The 23,569-nt window shown below is 22.6% G+C and overlaps 4 protein-coding genes across 4 annotated transcripts; 1 reads left to right on the forward strand and 3 right to left on the reverse strand.

Annotated features, from left to right (window-relative positions):
• Positions 1–507: 507 nt before the first annotated feature.
• Positions 508–8,320, forward strand: PBANKA_0112100 (AP2 domain transcription factor, putative; the record flags this gene model as incomplete). The annotated part of the gene is made up of 2 exons (XM_034563997.1): positions 508–5,776; positions 5,853–8,320. 2 exons carry the CDS (start codon positions 508–510, stop codon positions 8,318–8,320), a joined length of 7,737 nt encoding a protein of 2,578 aa, XP_034419722.1.
• Positions 8,321–8,730: 410 nt separating this feature from the next.
• Positions 8,731–14,607, reverse strand: PBANKA_0112200 (myosin E, putative; the record flags this gene model as incomplete). Its single annotated transcript, XM_034564008.1, has 1 exon — positions 8,731–14,607. The coding sequence occupies one exon, from the start codon at positions 14,605–14,607 to the stop codon at positions 8,731–8,733; it is 5,877 nt and encodes a 1,958-aa protein (XP_034419723.1).
• Positions 14,608–17,481: 2,874 nt separating this feature from the next.
• On the reverse strand, positions 17,482–20,019 carry PBANKA_0112300 (conserved Plasmodium protein, unknown function; the record flags this gene model as incomplete). The annotated part of the gene is made up of 1 exon (XM_034564019.1): positions 17,482–20,019. One exon carries the CDS (start codon positions 20,017–20,019, stop codon positions 17,482–17,484), a length of 2,538 nt encoding a protein of 845 aa, XP_034419724.1.
• Positions 20,020–21,062: 1,043 nt separating this feature from the next.
• PBANKA_0112400 (cytosolic Fe-S cluster assembly factor NAR1, putative) lies at positions 21,063–23,498 on the reverse strand (the record flags this gene model as incomplete). The annotated part of the gene is made up of 1 exon (XM_034564030.1): positions 21,063–23,498. One exon carries the CDS (start codon positions 23,496–23,498, stop codon positions 21,063–21,065), a length of 2,436 nt encoding a protein of 811 aa, XP_034419725.1.
• Between the last annotated feature and the right edge of the window lie 71 nt (positions 23,499–23,569).

Consider the following 23,569-nt stretch of genomic DNA (forward strand, 5'->3'; position numbering starts at 1 on the left):
TTATTCATACAATATATATATGTATATGTATATTTATATTATTTGGAAATATCATTTATTTTGAGCTATACTATATTTATAGTAAAAAAGAGAATAATAGATACAAACATACGATAATTGTAAATTAATCGAATATTATATTTGTTTAATTTGATGTAAATGAAAAAAAAACATTTTTGTATAAATAAATGCGCACATAAAATGCAAAATATAGAAAGTTTCGATTCATAGACAAGTTTTTTTTTATGTTTATTGTTTGAATATGAAACATGTGTATCTTTTGAAGATATGTTTTATTAATTTTTTTAAGTAATTTTAAAAAAAGTGTACATTTTCAACCGTTTTATAATATTAAATATATATAGTAACTAATTTGCACGATTTAAAAGTTTGGATAAATATATTTTTAATGTTTTTTCTATATGTGTATATATGATTGATAATTGTTACTATTTTATATATTAATTTTTTTTTCAAATTATTAAAAAAAATAATTTATATGCTAAAATGGATAAATATTCTAAATCGGAAAATTGTAAATTAAATTTCAAACTGGAAAATTATAAACATGATGTGGATCAAATAAAGGAAACATACAATTTATATCAAAACAAAAGTATGGATACATTTGCATCTAATTCGACAATAGATGAAAATAAAATTGTAAATATAAACGACTTTTGTAACACATGTATTCTACAAAACAATGAAAAGAACCCAGAAAAAAATGCATCTTTTTCAGATGAAAATAAAAGTAATAATATGATGGATTTCTTAAAAACACCATTAATAAATGAAAATAATTATAACAATTATATTAATGAAATAAACAAAGAATTAAAGAGCACCGAGAATATGAATACATATATGGATAACTACAATGATAGTTTTACTAATCAAACAAATAAATTTAACAACACATGTATTAATTGTTCATATAATAATGATAGTTATATTTGTAAAGATATGAATTGTACAATAGATTTTGAAAATTATGAATTTAATAATTATAATCAGAATGATGCATCTAAATTATTAAAAATGTATATTAATAAAATATTTCAAGATTATAATATTAAAGATAAAACACAAAAAAATACAAACTATAATGAATATTCTGAAAATATACAACCGTCCAATTTTTCGAACAATGATAATAATAATAATATAGTATCTGAAATAATTAAAGAGATTAATATAAAAAATTATGACAATTCTGAAATTTGTAATAGAAAAAATGATAATGTTATTACAAAAAATATTGTTAATAAAATTCAAAATTATTTAAAAAATTCCAATTCGATTTCCACTAATATTGAAAACGAAAATAATTTACAACAAATGATAATGAATGAAATTAGAAAAACAGATTTAGAAACGAATGGTTGTTGTTCATGTCAAACATTTGAAAATAATAAAATTTGCAAAAAAATAGAAAACAAACCAATTATTTCAATACCATCTATTCTTGTCTATATTTCTACAAAACATTTAAATAGTAATGTAAAAATGAGATTGAATAATAATGTATTTCCAATAATAAATAACAATAAATTATTTAAATATATTCATAATGAATTAATTTTAGGAATATTCAATTTAGATTCTAATAAATATATAGAACAATTAATATATAGTATTAAAAAATGCTTAATTGAAATTCTTGATTATTTAAAAGATATAAATCATATGTATATATATAATATAAATGATGACGAGTATTTTTATCATTTTAGAGAAATAATGTCTATTGAATTTTCAGAAATTGATATGAATTCTATAATTTATTATTCAAATATTTATAAACAAATTTATGATAAATCTGAAAAAACAAAAAAAACAAAAAATGACAAGAATAATAATCGGAGAATTATTCGTGCAGTGTCTAAAATATTTTTACCTTATTTAAATAGATGCAAAATAAAAAAAAATAATAAAGAAAAAAATAAAAATTCAGAAAATCATTTTTCTGATTTTAAAAATGTAAAGGAAGTTGATGAAAAAGAAAAAGGTGAAGAATGTTTAATAAATAATAATGAAAAAAATAAAACAAATGCTCGAATTTTAAAAAGAAGACATAGTTCAATAGATGAAAAAAATGTTCATAAACAAATAAAAACTGAAATAGCATCTATAGATTTAAATAATAGAAATGATTCTGAAAATACAAATTTATTAGATACAGACAGAACTACATTAAACAAACAGACTTGTATTGAAAATAGTGATAAAGATGCTAGTGATTTTTGTGAACATCAGACAAAAATAGAACATGGGGAAGACAATTACGATTCCACAAAAGTTGATTCTGTTTGTTCTAATTTTAAGGAAATCAAAGAAAAGAAGGATAAATATTGTGATGCATATAATAAAGATATTGATAATAATAAAATGGAAGGTGTAAAAGAAAAAAAAGATATGATTCAATTTGGAGAAGTAGAAAAAGAGATAACTAATAATTATAGTGAAAAGTGTATAAAGATTTATGAAAAAGATGAATTATTTTTTAATAATAAGACACAAATATATAAAGATAAAACAAGTACAATTGATAAATTAGAAACAGATGATATAGATGCATCTTATAAAAGTACATTTTCCTCTAATGATGTTTTAATTAAAAATAATGAAATAATTTCTAAAAGTTTAGAAAATAAATGCGAAGAAAAAATGAGTTCAGAAAATTGTATTAATTTAAAAAAAGATACTTCTTTAACATTTGATAATCATAATAAATGTAAATTACTATTAAATAATAATGTTAACAAAAAATATGGAATAAAAAAAATATCACAAAACAAGGAAATGTCCAATGAAAAAATAATAAAAAAAATAAAAATAGGATATATAAATAAAATAATTAGTATAATATTGTGTAGAAATTTATTAAAATATTCAATAATTTTTTCTCCAATATTAAGAAATGAAGGAATTGTATCAAATATTAGTGTTTCTATATTTAATAATATGATTTTAAAATTAAAAAATATAAGAATAATGGATATAGAAAATTCAAGAATGCGTTCTTTTTATATGTATAAAAATATGTCTAAAGTTAATTCTGAAAATTACTTAACATTTAATGGATTTCCAAAATATACAAATATAAATAATGGTATAATAAATTCTCAGTTTTTTCAAACTTCGCAAAATGATGACAAAACTTCAAATAATTTATATGCTTTATATAACACAGAAGAAAAAGTAATAAATAAATTTTTATCTTTAATTCCTGAAAAAATAAAATCACAATTTATGAATAATACCACTAAAGATTCATCAGAAAATAACAGTTCCTATAATATTAATAAAATAAAAAAGTTTGTTGAAAATTATTTAAAAATAAAAAATGTAAGTTCTACTCCTTTTAATGAGTTTTCTGAATTATGTGCTGGTATTGAAAATATCGATTCAGATAATGTATTTGTTGAAAATAATGGAAAGGTTATTCAAATGCTTCGAGAATTAATAATAAAATATGAAGAACAAACAAAGAAAAATGAAAGAAATTATGGAAATAAAATTTTTGTTAATAATATAAATTTAGAAAAAGTTGAATCAAATGTAGAACCCGAGGTTGAAAATACACAAGATGAAAATACAAATGTAAAAGAAATAGAAAAAGGTGATGATATGATTTCAAATAATTCTAAATTTAATAAATCAGATAAAGAATCATTTATAAATTTTTTAAAATCAGAATTGTTAGAAAAAGAGTCAAATGAATATGACACATATTTAAAAAATTTGTTAAATGTAAATTCGAATAACAATTTTAAAAGGATAATTGATGAAAAACAAACATGTAATATATTTAACGAAGATAACATAAATAATTGTATGAATTGTAAATATAATGAAAATATGAATTATAATCAAATTTTAAATATATGCAACAAATTGAAATATCTAAATAATTTAAATTGTGAGAATGAAAATACAACTTTAAATTCTACTTTTAAAGGAATTATAGCTAATAAAATAGGTAATATTTTAGCTAATAATTCTAATATTTTAAATAAATTAATTTCAATAATTTTAAATGAACATTATTTTAATAATATTTTCTTAAATATAAAAAATGATAATAAATCGCATTGTAATTTGGATGAATATAATTTGGAAGAATTGTCTAAAATTTCTAGACAGAATAATGATGTTAAAAATGTAAATGAGGTTTTAAATTTATCTGATTTGAATAGTAAGTTAAATATTATGAAAAATAAAAATAGAGATTTATTAATTCCTAATAATTATTTAGAGTATAGAAATGGAAATAATTTTTATAGTAATTGCTCTTCATGTTATAATAAAAATTATTATAATTTTAGTAAAAAAGGAGAATCTGATTATAAAGAAAATAATATTGAAAATATGAACAATTTCAATTTTTTCAACAAAAATGCTAACTGTTGTTGTTTATTAAAATGTGAAAATATGTGTAAAAATGGATTAAACAATAAAGAGCATGATTATAACGATTCTATGGATTTTCAAAATATTATGAAACATATTTTAGAAAAAAATAAATCAAAGGAAATAAATAATAAATTTTATTCTGATTTGTTGAATTATTTGCAAAAATTATGTGATAAAAATAATGGAGAAATTATGGGAAACGATTATGAATCTATTTATAATAATATTGATTTGAATTTTATGGAAGTAAATCAGAATACGAATGATGTAAACATAAATAATAAAAATATAAATTTTAGAGAAATTCAAAACTTATTTTTAAAAATGAAAGAAGAATTATCACGCGAATGTGTTAGAAATTATAATAATAAATCTGATCAGGACATTTATGAAAATTCTAATATTAGAGCAGATAATTTAAATGTGTTAGGATTTGGTAATAAATCAGAAGAAGAAAATAATAATGATATTAATTTAGAAACTGTTTATAAAGATTTATTATTTAAAAGGTATGGTAATCAGATGCAATTAAATATTGAAAATCGGAATAATAATAATAATAATAACGAAGAAAATAATTCTAATTTGTTTTATGAATATGTTAAATATAATAAATCTGAAAATAAAACAAAAAATGATTTATCATCATTATATAATTATGCATCATATAAGCCTTGTTTATCTAATATGGAAAATGCAAAAAAAAATAGTAATAATCGTTATATAATTGATAATAACCTTTATAGTACATGTTTATGTACTGGGAATTGTGTATGCTATAAGAGTGATTATTTTAAGATAATTGATAATAATGATTTAAAAGAATATTTATCAAATTTGTCTTATTCAAATATGATTATAGATACAAATAATGAGAAAATGGGAAATATAGATGAACTTGGAAAATTTTTATTAGTTTCTGTCGATAATAGACGAAATAATATGCATAATTGTTTAAATATTAATAAAAATGATGAAAAGATGGGAAAAATTATAAGTAACAATTCTTCTAATTTATTTTTAAATTCTAATAATAATAATGGTGATAATATATTAGGAAATACAACAAGTTATGATAATTTAAATTTTATGAAAGAATTATATGGTAATGATAAAAATAATATGTATATATCTTGTGGAAATAATAATACAAATATTTTAAGATCAAACAAAAATAAATTTGGAAAAAAAAACAATTATAATAATTTGAATGAAGGGGAACATAAAGAAAATAATGAACCTCACAGAAATACAGATAATCAAAAAATCGGAATAAAAGTAGATAAAAATGGTAAAAATGGAAATATATCTATGAACGGTTTATTTGTAAGTTATGGACGTGGACAAAGGACAAAAGGTAAATAAAAAATGTTGAATGCTAAATATTATTGAAAATAAACAAGCGTTATATTTTATTATTTTACTTTTTATAGGATTAGAAAAAAATAAAAACTCAGCGGACAATGCAAGTTCGAATAAGAATAGTGGAAACACAAAAGGAAATGGATCTAAAAGAGGCAATGGAAAAGATAAACAAAATGGTGGATGTTATGTAGACATTGGTGAAAATTATGAACTTAAATATACAGTTGCTGAATTAAAACCCCAAAGAGGAGTTTATTTTGATAAATTTCAAAAAGCATGGATAGGAAGTTGGTATGAAGAAGGCAAACAAATAAAACGTCGATTTAAAATTAAATATTATGGTTGGGACGAAGCTAAAGAATTAGCAACAAAAGCTAGATTTTCTTTTGAAAATCGAATCAAAAATTTAGAAGGAAATAACGGAAAAGGTAATTCTAGTACATCTAAAAATAATACAAATTCAGGAGAAAAGAATGGAACAAAACTTACAGTAGTTAATAATAAAAAAAGTGGAATTCAGGATATAGAAAATAATAATAATGATAGAATAAAAACAAGAAACAGTTCAAAAGATGTAGAAGAAAAAAATAATAATGAAAATGCTGGATTTGATGAAAATAATTTTAATGATATAGATAATCATAATAATCCAAATGAAAAAAATAATTCTGATGATAAAAAAAAAAATAATAATATAGATGATGAAATATGGAGTAATCAAGAATCTCAAAATTGTGATTCTAAAATAAGATATGATAAAGATGAATATAAATCAGGAGTAAATACTAGAAGTGGACATTTTACAAAAAAAAATAATTTTAATAATAAAAATAATAACAATTGGCTGGGAGAAAGATATGCTGATTATAATAATTTAGATATAAATATTTCTGGACAAAGATCATTTTATAATGCATATGATAGTGGAAATGGTTGTGAAATAGATGACGTTAAAAATTGCTCAAATAAATTATATGAATATGAAGAAACTGAATTAGATAATAAAAATAGTAATTTATTAAATTCAGGAAAAAAAGGATATACAAAAGATAATAACTTTAATAATAATAATGGACAAATAAAATATCAAAATAATAAATATAATGATGGAAATAACACTATCACATATGCTAAATCAAATACAAAAAAAGGATGTGATCATAATATAATTGATAATTCTGTTATATTACCTCAAGGAGTGTTTTATCAAGATTCTAAAAAAGCTTTTTGTGCTAATTGGTATTCAAATGGAAAACAAGAAAAAAGATATTTTTCTATTAATAAGTTTGGTGAAGAAAGAGCTAGAAGTTTAGCAATAGCAGCGCGAAAAAAATTTGAAAATTTGTATAAAAAAAATACTAAAAAGGATTATGTTTCTGGAATTAATAATATACAACAAATTGAAAATAGTAATTCAGAAATATTAATTTCTAAAAAAAATGATAATTTAAATGAAGAACATTTGAATTTTGAAAAAAATGAGTCTGGTATTGATTACACAAAAAAAGAAAAAGAAATGAATGATGATAAAGATTTAGAAGGTAATAATAATGATGAAAATATTATTGTTAAAAAAAATAATTATATAGATATCAATAATATGGGGATAGGTAATAGATGTAATACGCGAAATGGTTCTAAAAATATTAGCTTCGATTATAATAGTGAGCATGGTTTTGAAAATGAAAATAATCATGATGATAATGAAGATAATAAAAAAGAAGATGAAAATCGTTGTGTACAGAATTTGAATAAAAATGAGAATGAAAAAAAAAAAATAATTAACCAAGTGAATCGTAGCATTAGTACTGATGTAATAAAGGAGCATCTTATTGATAATATTATAAATAGTCAAGGATCAAAACATAATGAAGAATATCATATTGATTGCAATGAAGAAAATAGTGATATCAACCATTTTAAAAATAATAATTTAGAGATGAATGATAACAAAGAAAATGGTATAATAAATATAGAAAACGACAATTATGATGGAAATTGTCTAAACAATGATACAATACCGAAAATATGTAATAATGATCATAATATAGAAGATAATAATTTTGATGTAACTAAAATGACAGAACAAAATATGGGTTCACATTTACTTTTACAAAGAAATGATAATGAAAATAAAGAAATATCAATAAAAGATATGAACATAAATGATTATAATATGGAAAATGATTCTAACTATGTTAATAGTAATAATAATAAAGAATCAGAAGAAGATATGTTTGCAAAAAATTCTCAAAAAGATGATTTAAGTCCATATAACAAATCAGATAAAGCTGGATCAATTCCATCTGGTGTTTATGTTATTAGAACCAATGGAGTAGTACAAGCATGGAGAGCTGAATGGAAAAGTTCAAATGGTTGTAAAAAAACCAAAAATTTTGGAATAAGCACATATGGATATGATTTAAGTAAAAAATTGGCAATTGAAATGAGAGCTAGAATGGCTGGTGAATGCTTAGTCGCGGATGATGGAACCATTTTCGATTATAGAAATAAAGTAGAATCGAAAGATGAATGATAAAATAAAAGAATATAATCATAATATTAACTATTTATTTGCAATGTTTGTATATTTTTGTTCTTTTTTCTTTATTTACTCGTTTGGTTTTATTTGGTGGATTTGTTATTTGTTATTTTGTTTGTTTTTTATTTGGTCGTTTACTCGTTTTTGTCTTTAATTTTTTTATATTGTTTACAACTAGAAGAATATTATTGTATCATCAATTTAACATTCGTTTAATAATTTTATAAGTTTAAAAACTTTTCAACACACTTAGCTTTTTAATTTTTTTTAATTATTTTTATTTTCACATTTTACGAACAAAAAATTAGGAAAAAATCATTCCACGAGTGACGGATAAATGGAAAAATGAAAAAAAAATCAAAAAGGGAAACATGAAAATTGATGAAGATAGATGCGGGTATTTTTCATACAGGAGTCTCGAATATGACAATGTTATATTTTCTGTTTTTATTTTTAACAGTCATTCTTAAATATCTATTTTTAACAATATTAATGGATCCAGTAAAAGATCGTCTTTTTGATATGAATACACACCATGTACCTTTATTGCTAGGATAGAAATAAGTAGCTAATTTCAGTAAACTGTCAGATAAATCATCCATATTTATATTGGGATTATTTATAAATTCATTGATAACATGTTGCTTAAAGTTATTTTTCATTTGATCTTCCATATATGTGAAATCTATATGTGTTAATGTTAAACATCTTGTCTTTACCTTTTTGTAATTAATAGATGTATAAAATGATTTAGCATTCATATATTCTAATTTACTAATAGTTTTGGATCTAAAACATAATATTTCATATTTCTCATTAAAATATTTTTTATCTAAATTATTAGATATACATATTTCATGCACATTTTTATTTACACCTGATAAAGATAAGTATTCAACTATTGGTGTGTAACTCAAACTATGTCTTTTCTTTTCCCCTGTTTCATTGATGCCATTATTCTTAATTTTATTGTCATATTTATCCTCTTCATAATTATAAATTATTTTTTCACTAAAATCGTTATTATTATTAATATAAATAACTTTATCCTCATTATATAAATATGATTTAAAATAGTAATCTGATCCGGTCATTAATATGTTCCATTTTTTTCCATGAACATTTTCCATAACTGTAGCCATATTTTTTAATATTGTCATAAAACTTTCCTTTTCTTTAGATTTATATACAAATAAATCATTTAAATTACTTAATAACATATCTTTATTTATAGATTTCGTAATTTCTGGTCCATATTTATGTAAGGCTCCTATGTGATCTATGTAATTAGATAAATTTACACTTTTAAAATATTCTTCAAAGCTTACATCATTTAAATTACTATAACAAGATATATATTGTTTGAGTTTCCCATTTTCATAATTATTAAAATTTATAATATTATTAAAATCTTCCTTTTCTATTGATAATATCATTTTAAAGTAATTTGTTGCACGGTTTATATTGCCTTCATCATCATCAGAAGCTTTAGTTTCTTCATTTAATGTATTATTTATATCTTTCTGTGTCTCTTTATTATTTTCATTATCATCACAATTATTTCCACTCGTGTTTTCTTTTTCTATAGATTCTTCTATTTCGCTCATTTCATTTAATTCACAATTTATAACATTTAAATTTTTATTTTCATCGATTGAAATTTCTTCATTCTCGTTTATTTCTATTTCGTTTAGATTTTCCTTTGTTTCAACTTCTTCTACATGTATCATCACATTCTGTTCCATGCTGATTTCACCATCATCTTCTTTGATTTCATAGGTTACATCCTCTACTTCAACGGTTTGTTTTTCTTCTTCTACTGATTCTACTTCATCTGTATTTTCTACTTCTACTACAGGCTTTATTTCTTTTACTGATTCCACTTCAGCTGCATTTTCTTCTTCTACTACCGATTCTACTTCAATTACATTTTCTACTTCTACTACAGGCTTTATTTCTTCTACTGATTCTACTTCTACTACAGGCTTTATTTCTTTTACTGATTCTACTTCAACTTCATTTTCTTCTTCTACTACAGGCTTTATTTCTTCTACTGATTCTACTTCTACTACAGGCTTTATTTCTTCTACTGATTCTACTTCTACTACAGGCTTTATTTCTTTTACTGATTCTACTTCAACTTCATTTTCTTCTTCTACTACAGGCTTTATTTCTTCTACTGATTCTACTTCAACTTCATTTTCTACTTCTACTACAGGCTTTATTTCTTTTACTGATTCTACTTCAACTTCATTTTCTTCTTCTACTACAGGCTTTATTTCTTTTACTGATTCTACTTCAACTTCATTTTCTTCTTCTACTACAGGCTTTATTTCTTTTACTGATTCTACTTCAACTTCATTTTCTTCTTCTACTACAGGCTTTATTTCTTCTACTGATTCTACTTCAACTTCATTTTCTACTTCTACTACAGGCTTTATTTCTTTTACTGATTCTACTTCAACTTCATTTTCTTCTTCTACTACAGGCTTTATTTCTTTTACTGATTCTACTTCAACTTCATTTTCTTCTTCTACTACAGGCTTTATTTCTTTTACTGATTCTACTTCAACTTCATTTTCTTCTTCTACTACAGGCTTTATTTCTTCTACTGATTCTACTTCAACTTCATTTTCTACTTCTACTACAGGCTTTATTTCTTTTACTGATTCCACTTCAGCTGCATTTTCTTCTTCTACTACCGATTCTACTTCTACTACAGGCTCTGTTTCTACGGAAACTTCTTTGTCTTCGGTTTCATTTGATATACCCCCTACAGGAAGTTTTTCCTTTTTGTCTATCGGTTCGTTCTTCACGGTTGAAGTGCTTCTTCTTTTTCGTCTTCTTCGTTTTTTTTTTTTATTTTGCCCATTATTTTTTGGGTTTTTATTAGATTCTTCATTCATAGGTACGATGTCCTCAGAAATATCTTCTCCAATTGTTTCGGCGTTCGCCGTTTCAATTTCCTCAGCATGTCCCTCAGAATCATCCTTTATAACTTCAACTTCTTCAACCTTTTCAATTTCTTTAACCGCTTTGCTAGCTGCATCTTCTTGTTCACTAATTTTTTCACCAAAGAGATCTTGGATGACTTGGTATTTTTCCATTTCGGCATCCTGAAAAATTTCACTTCCCATGGTTAGCCTCTTGGCAAAGCTGGCGTAGCATAAATTTTCATATCCCTTAGTACAAATAGCATATGGCTTATAACAATTATAAAGATTAAAGAATTGCTTTATGGATTCATTTATCTTGATTCTGTTTTTATTTACAATATCTAATATTTCAAAATTATTTTTATTAGAATTTTTATCTATATTTTCATCGAATTTATCGTCAATGGGATTAGTATTTTTTTCATCTTTTTTCAAAACTAATTGTTCTTCAATCATTATTTTAATAGAATTTTTCTTTTCTTCAGATTTGCTGGGTTTTTTGAATCCAAAAAATTGATATAATTGACTAAGCCTATTTTTATTTCCTTTTTTTGGATTGTCTTTTTTATTTGACTGAATATCGTCTCTTAAAATTTCTCCAGAACAAGCTTTATCATTTTTTACAGTATCAATTTCTTTTTCGATATATTCATCATCAAATTTTATACATTCTAAATTAGATACATCATTTAGATTATACAGTGCTGATTTTTTCATATGTTCAATATGTTGTTCATAAGAAATATTAAAATGTTCATATTTAGGAAAGATATTAATAATTAATAATCTTAAGCAATAATTACTAATAAAAACCATATTATTTCCTATCATCCATTCGTAGTTGCTTATTTGATATGATTTTATTAGAGCTTCAACTTTTTCTTTGAGGCATTCATTTGATTTCTCTTCTACATATTCATGTTGCTCAACTTTATCTTCCGCGTTTTCTTCATCAATGGCTTTTGCTTTTATGTCGAAAATGGAAAGGAACTCGTTTAAGGTGAATTTGTGAGGATAATACCCTATCTTTAATTGTGCAGCTTCAACAATGCTAAAATTTCTAACTTGTTTCAATATTATGTTAGCATCAAGTGAACATAATTCTCTTTTACTTTCGTTAGGTTTCATGCAAACAATAAAATGGCAAAAAGTGGTATGTTGAAGTTTTTCTAATTCTGTCAAATTATTTCTTAACAAACTAACAGCCATTTGGTTTTTGGTATCATATCGCCTTTTAAATAATTTAAGAGCAGATTGTATACTATATCTTCTTTTTTCTTCTACAATATTTCCTGAATTGTCATAATTATAAAACATACAAAATTGTCGCATATATTCATTTTCTGATTGTTTAACCATATCAATAAAACGGTTTGTTAATATGTCTATATTTTTTTCAACAAAATTTTCTGCATTGTATATTATATCTCCACAAGAGTGCGCGATGACAAATGTTTTTTTATTTCTAGTTATATCATCTTTTTTAATATATTTTGAATTACGACCAAGTTTTCGTATTATAGACACGTGCAAATTACTTTTGTCATATATTGTTTTTGTGGAAACATTTTCCAAAAGTGAGAATAAGGACCCTTCTGTTGGACCAACCAATAAATCGTATAAAGGCTCATTGTCTATATTTTCCATATTGTATTCACAAAATATTCCATCCTCATTATATGAAAGTACTATTTGTTTGTAGAGACAAATATTTTTAATTTTAATTATTTCTTCATTTGTCGTATTAATTAATAATTGTTCTAATGAGTTACATTTCGAATTTTCAAAATATGCCATGTCTAATACATTTATGTAATTGGTATTTGCATTTATATTTTGTAATTGTGTACATTTTTCGTTGATTTTATATATAATCCAATTAAATAATTCTTCGTAGCATGTTTTTATAAAACTTTCTAATTTTTTTTGAATTTTAGTTTCATTATGCACCTTTATAAGTATAGAATCATTAAGTATATAATTAGTTGTAAAGTATTTTACAAAGGTTTCTATATCAAAACATAATAATCTGCATGCTAATAATAAATTTTTAACATTTTCATCTAATCCAATATTTTCTGAACTTTCTAATTCGCTTAATATGGTTTCATAGTTTATATTTTGTCCACATAAATTTTTTCCCATAAGTAAAGACTTTTTACGGAATGCTTTTACAATCTCTGTATTTCCTAATAATAATAATGCAGAGAGTACTGAGAAAATAAAATCGATTTCTTTATCATCATCAAATATATAATTCAATGATTTTAATAATTCTAAAATTTTTCCTGAATAATCAGAAAATTTTTCAAAGCCCTTTTCATTATTTAACATAGAATAATTTTCTATATTTTTTAAAAAATACATCTTCTTAAATTTATCACTTGATCCATTTATTATGTAATAAAATATATTAAATGAATTTTCATTTGCCTTTCTATTTATTAACCTTTCTTTATCTAATAAAAATTTCTTTATATGAAATGATTTTATTTCTTCATTTTCTATATGTATTGTACAAAATTTAGAAAATCGACTTGAATTGTTGTTATCTACAGTTACAGCATTTCCAAAAGCTTCTATCACTACGTTTACGTGTTTGAGCATTTCAGGCATGTTAAATTGATATGTTGTATTTTCTTCGTTATGAATATTGTCTTCTTCTTGATCGTTTGCATTCCCCTCATAAGCATCAGTTTCATTTTCTTCTATTACTTCATTTTTGTCTATCATAGGGAACCTGGTCGGAAGTCGTCGGCTACCCTTTACTTGGTAAGCAATAAAATTTATGATGTTTTTAGCTATTTCAGATTTCCCTGACCCAGATTCTCCAGATATAATAATAGACTGATTTCTTTTTAACTCATTTAAATTTTTTAGGGCATTATGCACAACGTGGTATTCATTTAAGCTTAAATCTTCTATACAATCTATACATTTATATTTTTCAATTGTTTCTTCATTGCTAATATTATTGTTAATTTTAGGATTAATAAAAATTAATAATGGTCCCATTTTTGTATAATATTTATTGTTCTTAAATCTTTCTTTTAAATGATACAACACTGATGGTTCATTAATATATCTTAATTTCATCATATCATTTTGATCCAATGAAAATAAATAATTCGCTTTACTTAAATTTTCAGAGTCAGCAAGAAACACATAATCACTGTAATCATTATATTTAGATAATAATATTTGATTATCACATTTTACGTCAATTACACGACATAAATTGTACATCATATTGAGTTGGTCATTTGTGGACGATGTGTTTTTACACCACACCAAATCTCCTTCCTTGAAGCTTTGGTCGCAATTGGAGTTACGCATTATGGACATTCTTCAAAATGAGAAAACGTAATATATATATATATATATATATATATATATATATATATATTTATTTATTTATGAGTTCATTCAAATATGTACAATAACGTAATGTGTATAAACAATGTTTAGATTATATTATTTTTAATTTGTAAAAATAAACAATACACGGTTTAATTGGTAACAATTTTAATTATACATTGCAATTTTTTTTTTTTTTTTTATTTTACAACATTTAAATTAAATTTAATTTCTCCTATAACTTCGGTATTTGTCATGTTTATTTATGTGGCATTGAATAATGTTTAGGCAAAGGAGAGAATAAACAAAAAAAAAATAAAAAATTGAGAAAAATAAAAGAAGTAAAATAAATAATGAATTATATATTATAAGTATATACACGTATATAAACTATATATGTATCCATATTTGTAACATCATCCACACACAAATATATTTATTGTAATAGTAATAATAATGACTCATATTAGCACCATAATAATTCAATGAAAATATTTTTTATATGTTATAGAAACAATTATGTATAAATATATTAAAATAAAATAAATATATAAGTTTATAATAATAGTAAATTATAAATGCTGTTACTAAAAAAAGAGAATTAATCTATTAATTTTATATAGTATATTTAATGGTATACCTTATTAATTCACTAGTTTCCATTTTTTTTAATTCGGTGCTATTTATTCTATTATTATTATAATATTGTATTATAAATATGTGTGTGCATTTTTTTCTTCATCTATTTTAGCTAGGCGGGGTTATAAAGCTAGTGAAGAATTGAAATATATAGAAAATAATTAAATATTTTTTTTTTATTAATTTTTTTCATTTTTTTATTAACTATTCATATTTTACTTAATTAAAAAAAATTAATTAATGTATAAAACCCAAATTTTACACTAAAAAAAGAAGGGAACATTTTGGAGTTTTTTTTACATTTTTTCAAACATTATCACAATAAAAAAAATTCATATAGGTTGCCGAAAAGGAGAAAATTAATACACAAAAATTTGATGTCTATAAATTACACCCATAGCCTTTAATACACACATATAATTATATACATATTTAGCTATTATACACTTTTCTAAGAAAATTTCAAACTACTCGCTTTCCTAAAATTATGTGTGTAAATTCTTATTTGGCCAAATTCCTAAATCTATTTTGATTGCACAAATAAATTTCAATTATTTTCCATCATTTCCCTATAATGTTTTATCAAAATACCTATTGTATGTTGTGCATTTACTTTATTTTAGCCATTAAAAAATAAGATAGGAGGGAAACAATATCTGCAATTTCGTTATGATTGAAATTTGAATTTTTTACAATTATATAAAAAACATTTTTCGAATATTTTATCAACAGATTTTTGATATGAGATTCATATTGTTTATATGGCGCATTATTTATACTATTTTTTCGGTTATAACAAAAAAATCATTTAAATTAAAAAATTTAGGATTGTGTTTTTTTTTGAAACAATTCATATAATTCATCATCACTAAATATAAATGTATTGTTTACAATATTTTCGATTTTTTCGATCCATTTAGTAAAATAATAACAATTGTTATTCATTTGAATTTCCCCTAAATGAGAAGAAAATAAATTTCCCTTAATTGATCAATTTGAATGAAAAATATAATATTTAATTTTTCGTTATAATTGATGTTTTCCTTCGACGAATAAAATTTAAAATTGCAACTATTTTCAACATATTTTTGTAAAATATATAAATTTTGACTGCTTAAATTGGCGTTTGTTATTAGATGGTACTTTTTTGAAAAATCAATTTGTCTGATTTCTTTGGGTCGAAAAAAATAATTTATTCTACTCCTTTTTTCGGATTATTATTTATGGGTATTTTTACATTGCATTCATCTCTTAAATTGATTACATCACCAATATTTTTATTATTTCCTAAAATATTTCTAGCAAATAGAATGGGAATATCTGTTTTTCCTATATGTAGACCATCGGAATCAACACTTATACATCCAACATATTATTTATTATTAATGAATTATTATAATTATTTAGCATGTCTTTCACTTTTAAAGTTGTATTGTAAAAATATAAAACGCTCGATTTTTTTAATCGTAATAGTACCAATCTGACACTGCCTAAAATAATATCACGAACTTTGTTAAAAGGTGATTTGCATATATTTTCATTGTATTTTAAAAATTTATCATAACTATATACCGAAAATAATCCACCTATTTTTTCAGGGATATACGTGTGTTGGATGTTTTTATCATCTTGGTGATTAGTTGCATAAGTTTTTTTGTATCTTTTGTGCATGATATTTATTTTAGTTTTATTTTTTAAATCCAAACTTACAAACCCTCTCAGTATATACACATATTATTGAATAAATGGCCACAAACACTTGGGCACGTACATATGAATTAATTTATTACATCGAAATATAAACAATTATTATTTACATGAGTATATAAAGAAATGTTTTTGTGAGGTTATACAAAAAAAAATGATTTTATTTAAGCACCACCCAATAAATTTTTCAAGACATGATCATGCCATAAATTGAAAATAATTCAAATTAAAAAAAAAAATAAAAAACGAAGGTTATCACGCATGATATATATGCACATAATTAGATGTGTAACGTTTTTTTTCTTTATTCTATACAGATGAATAAAGAAATTTTATAACATGTATTCAGTTTCTCAAAAAAAAAATGAAGCAGATATAAAAAATAGAAGGAAAACATAATCAATTCAATTTATATAGGATCTAGATTTGTTAGACTTCTTAAAATCGCTTGTATATTTATATCCCCTTCATTTTAATTAATGATATAAAAGTGTATAAATATGGATATTTGATTTTTTAAATTCCATCTAAATTATTCGTCCCCTTAAACATAATCATTTTTTTTTCTCGTTTGTATGCTTGGTTAATACTTGTTAGAGTTTTTTTTTTCAAATTAGCATGTGTTTGCATTAAAGCACTTTTTGATTGATCATACATAGCTTGATGTAGTTCATATTTATCAACCAGTTGTTTAGTTATATCTTCTCTGTCTTTATAGAATTGGTGTTCTTTGTTTTTGATGTTTGTATATTTATTTATTAGTTCTTTTTGCTTTTCTAATAGTTTTTTTTTTGTTTCTTTTAATTTTTGTTCGTATAATTTCATATCATTAATTGAAAAATCAAATGGTAATGTATGTACATTTTTATCTTTCAAAGATTGGTACATAGTGTTTACATCACTAATAGTATCATTTTGTATTTGGCGAAGTTTGACTAAACATTGTTCATCCTCTTCTAATCCCTGATAAATTTGTTCTGAACAGTTAATAATTTTATAAAGAGAACTAATTAATTCTTTAAATAATATACTTTTTAATTTCATTATATGTTTATCACGATTAATATGTCGTATATAATTAAATAATTGTTCTTTCATAGGTATAGACATAATAGATATAAGATTAGCATCAACCTTTTTCAAAATTTTATCAAGTTCTTTATTTTTGTAATATGGATTTATATTCATAAATATATTTCCATCCTCATTTGTTAAATAATTCGTTTTTATATATTTATATGAATTAATTATGTTATTTAAACTACCAATAGGATTAAACACATTAATATTGTTAATAGGCAATAAATTTCTTATTTTATTTAAATATTCATATTTTTTATCATTTTTTAAAATTATTTGAAATGGTGACCCTTTGACATGACATCCATTTAGCTTTACTTTTATTTCTCTATAAGTGTTATAGTTGGATGGTGAAACAAAATCGTCCTCGCTATAATTTTGATAATTTTTTTTTACATATTTATATATAACTTCGTATATTCCATTTTGTAAGTTATTTATCTTTGTGATTTTGACATCACCCAATCCTGTTACTTCAAATGTTTCGTTTCCGCCTTTTATTTTATTTTTATATGCATCGTAACATTGAATAAAGAAGTTGTTGAATTTTTTATTTTCTTCGTTATCTTCTTCATCGTCAAATTTTAACACATGCATATTTTTATAATCATTTGAATCCTCGTTGTATCCATAATTGCACCCCTCACTATGTGATGAGCCATGTAATATATCATTTTCATTATTACTGTAACTATTAGAAGTATTTGATTGAGTTTCAATTGTTTGATGAAATAAGCTTTTTTTCTCAATATTTTCTATATAATTTTTCTCATTACTTGTTTTCCAATTGTGTTCAAATTCAACTGAATGATCATGTAAACTAGTTTCATAATCTGGATATAACAAGCCGTAATTTTCGCTTGTTTTATGTTTGTTTGTTTTATTAACAGGAATAATTATTCTGTGGTTTATATATTTATATACTATACAATTTGGAGGATATGATGTCGATGGTTTGATGGTAATATTGTAAGGAGTATTTGCTATAGGTTTTTTTTTATAAAATATGGATAGATAATATTGGCCACTTTTTCTAATAGTATAAGATATTACATACGTACCATTTTTTAAATCACGTACATTGCATTTGATTGAGTTTGTTGTTAGTTTTATATTTTGATCATCATATTCAAAAGGATCAAAAATATAAGCATTCTTTATAGTTTCATTATAGTGACTATTTTCATCACAATTGTTTTTACTTTTTTTTTTTGATTTATTAATATTTGTTTTATAGGCATAATTGTTATTCAATTGATTTTTTTTTCTTTCACAACTTTTAGATCGATAATTATATTCATTATTCTCACCAAAGATGGTGTTATCATCACTATTTAGTTCCTTTTTTTTTATATTCTTGTAATTTGAAAATATAGAATTAACATTATATCTATTGTAATCACAATTTATTAACGATTCGTGTTTTTTGTATAAATGTTCATTATATAAATTATTATGTATGAACGTGTCATATCCATTTTCTTCCTTTGGATATTCCCTTATATAGTTTAACTTATCTACATATTTTTTTTTTTTTATATATGCTTCAAATATGGAATTTTCAACATATACACATTGTCCTGATTTATTTAATGTCTCAATTATTACTTCATTAATTTTTCCTGCTGTTCCTTCATATATGTTTTTTCCTTTAATTTTGCATAACCGATGATCTATTTCAAAGTTATTTAAATGTGTAAATTCAATATCGTTATTTTGGTTTTTATTTTGAAGACGTTTTAATTTTTCCTTAGTATTTTTATCACTTGAAGTGTCAATAATATGCGTTAAATCGTCTCTATATTCATTTATTATTTTTTTAATATATTTTTCTCCTATCAAATATGCTCGGGAAAAGTATTTTTCATTTTCTATCCTATGTGATGTGCTATTTTTCTTTCCACTTTTTTGTTGCTTTTTTTGGTTGCATTTTAATATGCTGTTAAGTTTTCCAATGGCTTTATCATCGATCATGTGCTGAAATGTGGTAAAAATTGAATTAGCGAATTTGAAAAATGAAATCAATGATGTGCGTAGAACATAAACGTATATACATATGTTAAACGTATCTACATAGCTATGTGTTTATGCTTTTAAAAAAAAACGATTTAACCAACAAAAATAATATATTCACTTTTTTCCTTGCACAGTATGCAAAAAAATGTTGGGAATACGGGCATGTTCATATATATTATAAAAAGTTTAAATATTTTAACATTATGAAAAAATAAGACAATACAAAAAGTTGTGATTTCTTCATATTAAATTATTCAAATTTTGGTAAAAAAAATGCAAAAAATTGCACATAAATTTGATAGTAAAATAATAATTTTTTTCGTTATTTTTAAACTATAAAAATTAATTTTATGGCTATTTTTTTTTATTATTTTTTTATGATTATTGATATAATTTTTTTTAGCTATTTGCATTTTGCAACGATATTGGTGTTACATATATATATATATATATATATAACTTAGCGTATGTGAAAAAAAATACAAAAAATTTAAAATATTTGCTACTTAAAAGGATTATATATACTTTTTGTGGGCATGGAATAATATTTTTTTGGTGTAAAAAGCAAAAGTAATATTAATTTTTGTGGGATACATGCATATTTGGTTTGTATATTATATTTTTCTTTGTTAAAATTTTTCTTAATAAATTTGAAACATTAATGAGGATTATAAAATAGGGTAGAATGTTGATTGCACACACATATGTACATGAATTTATGTATGTTTTAAAAATATTGTTACAAAAAAATAAAATATACGGTTAATATAAGTGTTATAAATAGAATGAATTAAAATAAATAAAAACGAACAAATTAAAGAATAATGCAAATAAAGCAATAGTAAACAAGAATAAAATATCACACAATTTGTATGAAAGACAAAACAAGTGTGCTTATTATATTAGTATTTATAAATGACTAAATAACAACAATGGATATACATTGTGTATATATATACAGATAAATTATATGGTATGTGGGAAATTAATCATCATCGCAACTACCAGTTAATTATGTCCATTTTCTTTTTTGAAGTTAAAGTAGTTTTAAATATATGAAAAGTCTTTGTGTTAAAAATATTAAAAATATTGTTTAAAAATGAGTTAATAGTTAAATCATTTGTGGATTTTTTTGAATTAACATATTTTGTATATTCGTCGTTATGAATTTGGTTATATAAAACTTGAAATAATTTTTCTTTATCAGTTTTTTTATTTTCATTATTTTTAATTTGAGTAGATGATAATTTATTCATACAAGATGCTTTGTGTTGACTACTTGAGCAGCATATATAATTTGGTATTTCGTCATTTTTTGAAAGTGTATTTTTATTAGTATTTTCTATGGAAAGGAAATCAAAATTCTGTATGACAGTTTGCTCAGCAACTTTTTTAAAAATATTAAGATTATAACATGAACATGTAGAAAAATCAGGAATGTCATATTCATCAAAAATATTTTGTGCACATCCAAAAAGGCATCCTTTTTCACAAGCCATTAATTCGACATAATCAATTTGACCATTAAAATGAAGATTGTAAGTGATTTTGATATTGTATATTTTTTCGACATCTTTTTTTATTTCATTTCTCTTTATATATTTTCCTTCTTTTATTTTTTTTAAAACACTATACATACTTTTAAAACCATAAGATAAAACAACTCTGAAAACGCAAGTATCGTTTTCATACAAAGATAATACAACTATGTCATTATATTTGAAATTAAAGTTATTTTCATTTATATTACAATCATAAATTTTATTACACACATATTTGAATATTTCCTCTCCATAACCCATTGAAATATTATTTTTATTACTACATCGAATTACTTTATCAGACATATTTTTATAGATAAAATGTAGAGATTCGTTAAAATTGTTATCTTTCTGTAATGCAGGGTTTCCATCAAAATTATTTTGTATTTTATTTTCTTTATAATTTTTTATATCCATGAAATTTGTGGTATCAATATTTGTATTATTATTTGATAATTCAAATTTGTTTATTTTTTCAAAAAGGGAATAAATATTATCAATATTTATTTCAGGCAATGCATAAAAGTTTATTTGCAATTTATTAATTAATTCAATAAGTTCTATAGTGGTTAAAACTGAATCTACAGAATAAAAACTGTTGCTTAAATTCGTTTTTGTGGTAGTGTTATAAAAACTATTTATATCCACATGATTATCTATATTGTTCAAACTAAAATAATTCAAATATGTTGCTATATTTTTATCAATAGCATTTTTTTGTGAAATATTATTTCTTTGTGATTCCAATTTTTTATCAAAGCAATATAACAAATAAACATGGTTTATTTCATAAATTGACACAGGGACATATTCATAAGCTTTATTTGAATTTGTTGGATTGTTTTCTTTTTCATTATTATTTGTACTTTTTAATAACTTGTTGTTTTTTAGGTAATATTTCTCGAAGCTTTTTATAAATTTTAATTTATACTTATACATGTCAAAGAATGTGTTAATAAGTTGTTTTTTGAGTAGGGAATATGCATACAAGTTATTCTGGGCATGTAATAGTTTTAAAATGATTCCTTGTATATCTTGACTGCTTCTTAACTTACTAAATGCGTTTAAAAAATTATTATCAAGTTTTTTTTCTCCATATATAACACTACCAGTACAATGCGCACATATTACTGGATATCTTTCATCCCATTTATTATCAATCGAGTCTTCATAATTATTTAATAGTTCCTTATCGTTATTAAGTTTTATGGGTCGACTTTTTTGATTATATTGGGTTTGATAAATATGATAATTTTCTCTTTTTATTTCATTATTTATTACTTTATTTTTAATTTTTTTAAAAACTCCTTCAAATAGCTTATCCCCCAATTCGGCATCACTACTCAATGCATGCGTGGTATTGAGTTTGGGATTTGTCTGTTTATATAAATCTGGATTTTTTTTATAAAAATATGAAAGGAATTCGTGTTTTGCTTGATCTAGTGCGATTAATTCACTCAAAGATGAATCATAAACATAGTCAAAATTTAGCGATTTAAAAAAAAAACATAATTTTTTTTGAGTTGTATGAATTGGCAATTTATAATATACAGACAACGCTGTTAAACTTTGTAATGATAACGAAATGATGTTAATTTTTTTTTTTTTTAAATTATTTAATATTTCAATTGCATTTTGATTTTTTAAAAAATTTGTTTCTTCATTAGTAACACATCCACTACAAGCCAAACAATCAGTTAACGAAATTTCACCTCTCTCATTATTATTTTTGTTTTTTACATTTTTTATATTTTTTTTCTTATTAATATTAATCAAATTTGGTTTCTCTATTTTATTTTCATTAACATTGGACGTATACAAAAATGGCTTTATACATTCTTCAGCATCGTTGAAGTAATCATTCAAGTTTTCTAATTTTATTGCATTCGAAAACATTTTTTTGGTTGTTTATTTTATTATTTATTTTTTATCAAATATGAATGCCATTTTCTTTCATTTAATATTTT

Source organism: Plasmodium berghei (assembly GCF_900002375.2).
Source record: "Plasmodium berghei ANKA genome assembly, chromosome: 1".
Taxonomy (NCBI): domain Eukaryota; phylum Apicomplexa; class Aconoidasida; order Haemosporida; family Plasmodiidae; genus Plasmodium; species Plasmodium berghei.